Here is a 6,000-nt window from a genome sequence, read left to right as displayed (position 1 = left end):
CGCCGCTTCATTTTTCTTGGCTTAATTCCTCTTTCCGCTTCTTTCGCTGTCGCTTATTTCGGTTTGAAAGTGATAGCGAGTGAAGCCCTGGACCGTTATCGATGATTCGTCGAAAAAAGTGAAAGCATCAAATAAGACTTTAAGAAGAGACGAGAAAAGAGAGACGCGAGAGAAACAAGAATAACGGAAGGGAAAAATAAAGAAGGGTAGAGAGAGTGAGAGAGAGAGAGAGTGAGAGAGTGAGAGAGAGAGAGTGAGAGTGAGAGAGAGAGAGTGTATGTGTGTGCATGTGTGTGCACGAGAGACAGTGTGGGTGAGAGAAAGAGAGAGTGTGTGTGTAGATGAGAGAGCGAGAGAAAGAGAGAGAGAGAGAGAGAGAGAGAGAGAGGAAGAACGAATGAATTAGAGAAAAGGAAAGTAAGAGAATAGTACTATGGCTCATTGTTGGATTGATTATTGACAAGCCACGTGGAGAAATAGAGAGTGAAGGACGAGAAAGAGAAAAATTATGATATTGTCATGGGGAGAATCATATGGTGAGGTGAGAGTGCAAAAAACGTGATCCGTGATTATTTCAAGTCTTGCAACAAAGTTGTCCAATTTCCCTACAAAAAAAATATTATTATTTTGCATAATTTTTTGGAAATTTTGATTGCTGCTATCAACCACTGCCAATTAATCAGAGAAAATATTAAAATTTAAGAATTAAAATGATTATGCTATGATACTGATCGATACGACTTATTGGATGGACAACACCGGACAAGGATTTATATCACAGGCAAAAATTGACTATTTGCGTTCCATCAACGTGAAAGCAAAAAATACCTGTTTGTTAATTTTCCATATATCATCCTTTTCTACTTTGAAATCTTCAAAAGAAATATTGGTTTACAACTTTGGGAGCAGTAGTAAAGTTTTAAGATTCAGTTGGTAAGTGAAATTTTAATTTCTATTATTCTTCTTCCTACAGCTCGCAAAAGATTCAATTAAATACACATATATATATATATATATATATATAATCCATTATAATTAGAGCTCATAAAGCTGTATGTACAAATGACGGTGAGCGTGAAAGTGTTGAAAAGTTTCCAAACTAATATGCACGCTGATGTATATGTTAGACAAATCTAAGAAATTATGTTAAAAAGTATTTAATTTAAAATATTTTACACTAACAATTTAATTGGTAAAAAGAAGGCGACTACTTGTTTTGATAGAATACTTTGAGAAATTAATGGTTTGTCGTAATGAATAAAATAAACTTATAAAAGTTGTAAATGTCGTCAGAAAATGAATTAAGGATTGGTGATATTATCATAGAAATCTTAAGTTCGTTATCTATAACCTTATTTCTCTCAATGTTATTTTTATTATAAACCAACAATTATGACGAATTGTAGATACCAAGAGATAATGTTTGTGTATTTTCATTTATCTGATAGTAATAATATGAAATCAGTTTCTTCATTTCATAATTTCATCTACACAATACGAGAACGCATGTAGCAATAAAAGCGCGAAGCTCTTTATTCTCAACACATATACATAAAATCATGTATTAAAGTTATAAATTATATTAATATAATTTGACATTTTAACAGTTGAAAAAGTTTGATTTAATATTTTTCTATGTTTTTTTTTGTTTTTTTTGTTAGTATAATATAAAATAGCTAAATTGAGTTTTACCCAATTCTTTTACATTTTATTAAACACGCATACTATACACACACATAATATACACCAATTTCACAATACTTTTATTTTAAGAAATTTCATCTTATATATTGAAAATTATTTATGTATAATAATAAAAAAAACATAAGAACGTCTTTTTTTTCAATATATATTAATATTATAAAATTACGATTAAGTTATATTGAAGCATAAAGAAATATAAATAAGAAAACTACAATTTACTTTAAATGAGTTTGCTTTGAAGAAATTCGATGCTATTCACCATACACACTAAAAAATTCCATGAAAATTTTATTTTAACATTAAAAATTAATAATTTAATATATAACAATTGTATTTTGTAATTTTGGTGAAATTATTTAACTAGTTGGTGAAAAATATTAACCTTCGTAGATCATTTAGTATAAATAAACGATATAATGAAATATTTATCTAAGTATTATCAAAACTTTAATCAGTAAATAAATATTTAAGAAATTATCATGGCAGATAAAATTTTTCGATTTTATTTTGTCGATGATGTAATTAATAGTTTTCAAATGGTATTTCAAAGAAACGGATGCAATCGTTTTTCGGCATTAGCAATGTTTCGCAGAGAAAGTGTGCGATGGCACTTCCTCTCTTTCAAAATAAAATATTTGACTTTCTGTAGAGATGTCTCTAACGTCTTACGTGACTAACTGAGTGTCACTGTAAAACACATTACCTAATCCTCTTCTTGTATTTCTACATTGAAAAGATTAGGTATTTGTGATAATAATATAATTTACCATTGTAATATTGGTTTTTTTTTTTTTTTTTATTGAACATAAAACTTAAATCTACGCATTACTTAAGACTAGTGATAAGCAATCTTTGTCTAAATGCTTTTCAATATTAATACGTTTACCTAATACAAAAAATTTTTCCTGGGTGGGTTTTTATAGAAGTTTGAGTATAAATTTGATATATTATATAATATTTACATAGGTACATAATAATAATATGCAATAAAAATATTTATTTATATTCTTTTTAATATATTATCCAAACAAATTTTAAATGAAAGGTATAATATAAATAATTTAAAATAATACGTAATTAATAATGATATTTGTAAACTATATAATAATAATCAATAGCCTTTAATAACTTTGAAAAGAAAATAAATAAAAGGAAAAAAAGCACAGACTTAAAGACTTTATAGTAAGATATTGGGATGTAAAACTGTAATTTCGTTATGAATAAATGATTTGAAAATTTATAATGAAACTGAAAAGATGCAACAGGTTTGTGAATTGAGAAAGTCTTCATTATTTAGAAATTGAAACTAGAATGTAAAAGAATTTGAAATTCTCATTAATGCGATCACTCAAAACGACAATCCAAGATCAATCTCGATAAATCTAAAAAAAAAACTTTTTTTCTATTTTTGTATAAGTATTGCCATAAAGAAAAAGTGAATTCTTCTACATTTGAATGAGAAAAATGACGAAAACACGAATGATCAAACTAATTTCCAATACTTAATAAGTGCAATCTCTCATTCGCCACAATGGCTGAAAGAAGTTATCTGCGTGCTGAGTAAAATAATAAAAGAGGAAAGCATTTCACAGACTATTCACTGCTTTGATTCCTATTTCGAGGGAATAAAAAACGTTTGAGAGACAAAAAGCAGCAGCCGTGTCGGCGGCGAGTATTTAAAACTTATAAGCGGTGAGTGGTGCGAAAAAATCCGTTACACAATAGAAAGTGTTCATCTTGAAAGGGTATCTGTGAATTAGACCGTGAAGAGGCATTCTATTTTCAAGGCCGCACAATAAAGAGAGTCTTAAGATGCGCATCTGTGAATATTCATGGAGAATTGATGACCATAAAGATTTCTACAGCGGCCATCTCTGGATCACCTTCTCCCTCAAACTAGATGCAAACCTTGTTTACATTATAAAAAGTATGTTTTCTTTTCAATTGCCATTTTAATTCGTAAAGATTTACTTCAAGTTATTGATTCATTCAAATTATGGATCGCGTTTAAATATCGTCTTCATTCATACGATTTAAAGAATTAATTGATTTAACGAAACATTAGAAATTATCGAATGGTTAAAATAAATGTTATTCAAACTGTATTATTTATCTAATTTACATATAACACTTCAAATTCTTTCAAGAAAATTTTGTATTTTTCTTATTTCTTATTTCTTATAACTTCATATTAGATTTTGTAAGAAAAACTCCAACTTAATTTCAACAGAAATTGATAATTGTTTTTTTTTCTGATAAATTATCAGTCTACGACGTGTAAAATTATTAATTATGTTATATGCCGTTTTTGTAATAAATTTAAGTAATTAGATTGAAATTAAATAATTAAATAAAAATTTAATTAGAAATTTGTAATATCTTTATAATTAATAGTTAATAGCTTATATAATTGTTTGTTATTTATTCCTCGAACTATTTGACGTTATCCATATTTAGCTTAAATAAAAATAATAATTCGATTGATTTGACCTATGGTGAGAACATAAATATATGATTAAATTCTATTATTATGAAATTAAATATGAAACTAAAAAATTGTTAATATAATTTTTATTTATACTATTAATATATTAATATTTTTATTTATAATGTTTTATAAATTAAAAATAAATCTAATTCACTTCGACAACATAACGATTATTTTATTTATATTTAATCACGTGCTGCTTATTAAAATAGCGCATTGAAACATGGCGGTTTTTTTTTTTTTTTTTTTAATTAAAATCGTTCAAAATCGTTTAACTAACCGTGATTTTTATAATATTTTTTTCGAAGTAATATTATCTTTTAAAAGTCTTGAATAAATAATATAATTATTATATATATATATATATATATATATATATATATTTATAAATAAACAACGATACATATAGATTTAAATATAAAAATTATAATATGTCAAATTATAATATATTTCAGAATATTAAATATTGCATGCTTATATAAATTATTAGCATTTAATAAAAATTATTCAAACACTTTTAATAAAAGGATTTTGAACGATTTTAATGAAAAAAAGCCGCTTTTTTCAATACGTTACTTTTACTTTTTATTTACATATTTGCAATAATGTACATGGCATACACGTATGGTTTTGTGTATTGCATAATATGTGCAAATATATGGGCTGCGTAGATATATAGATATATTACAAGTATATACTTGTATATACATGTATATACATATATATATATACATACAAATAAAATAATCAATATAGTAATTGTTTTATTACATAAATGAAATTATTTTAAATAAATGAACATTTATTTTACATTTCCTAGTTACAATTATTTAATTTTCCAAAAATTTCAAAGGAAAAAAGGATGACAAAACCTTACTTTCTTACTTTTTCATATCTTATTATATAATTTTCAATTATAAAAATTATTTATCATTTCTTAATTCAATATTCTTGATTGCATTTTGATTACTTTTTATAAAATTTCTATATTTATTAAATATAAATATAAACATACTAGTTATTTATGAAATATTATGATGAATATTACACATGTTACATAAATAATGAGTTTTATTATAGATGTCATATCATTATTTAGTCTTTAAGTAACTTAGAAAATATGTGTCATTCATACATGGATTGTTACTTAAGAAACTATGTATTTATAAATTAGATGTTATAAATTGTCTTTACTGTCTTTTAATCGAATATTGTCGAATTTATTTTAAAATTTTTAAAATTATGATCTTAATAGGTAAAAAGTTAAGTATAACATTGTTCTTGCGTGGTATAATTTAAAACGCTAATTCTTCTGTAAAAACTTTTCTGAATAGTTAAAACATATTCTAATTAAATAGAATAAATTTGTTACTATGAAATTATTCACATTATCATGAATATCCATAAATATTCATTCTACAATAACAGAAAATAATTAGTTTTATCAAATTTATATTTTATTCGAATAATGTAGAATTTAAAACAAATAATCTTGTAAACATATAAAATTCTATTATATTATTAGAAAGTATATGATATCAATATATATTTGTTTAAATAAAATTTACTTCGTTAAAAAGAAGTACTATTCAGGCTTAAAATATTTACACGAATTACAAATTTTTTATTTTCAAATTAAAATTAAAATTCCTTTACGAATTGTTCCATATTTTTATTCCATTTATTCGTATATGTGATTCAGCAATTTATATATATCTATATCTATCTATCTATATATATTGAATATTATATATAAACTATATTTTATTGAATATATGTTTAAAGATTTTTTGTATATTGTTTCCATA

The 6,000-nt window shown here is 24.4% G+C and overlaps 1 protein-coding gene across 2 annotated transcripts in view; it reads left to right on the top strand.

Annotated features, from left to right (window-relative positions):
- The first annotated feature begins 357 nt into the window (after nucleotides 1–357).
- Nucleotides 358–6,000, top strand: part of LOC105359727 (proclotting enzyme) — a 28,965-nt gene continuing 23,322 nt past the window's right edge. For both annotated transcript variants that reach the window (XM_011496385.1, XM_011496384.1), the window contains exon 1: nucleotides 358–933. In XM_011496385.1, coding sequence (XP_011494687.1) covers nucleotides 722–933 — 212 coding nt within the window. In that variant the 5' untranslated portion in view covers nucleotides 358–721. The remainder of the gene's footprint in view (nucleotides 934–6,000) is intronic.

This window comes from Ceratosolen solmsi, unplaced genomic scaffold, assembly GCF_000503995.2.
Source record: "Ceratosolen solmsi marchali unplaced genomic scaffold, CerSol_1.0 scaffold29, whole genome shotgun sequence".
Classification (NCBI taxonomy): domain Eukaryota; kingdom Metazoa; phylum Arthropoda; class Insecta; order Hymenoptera; family Agaonidae; genus Ceratosolen; species Ceratosolen solmsi.
Note: the sequence above shows the minus strand (reverse complement) of the source record. Positions and strands in the feature narration are given on the sequence as shown.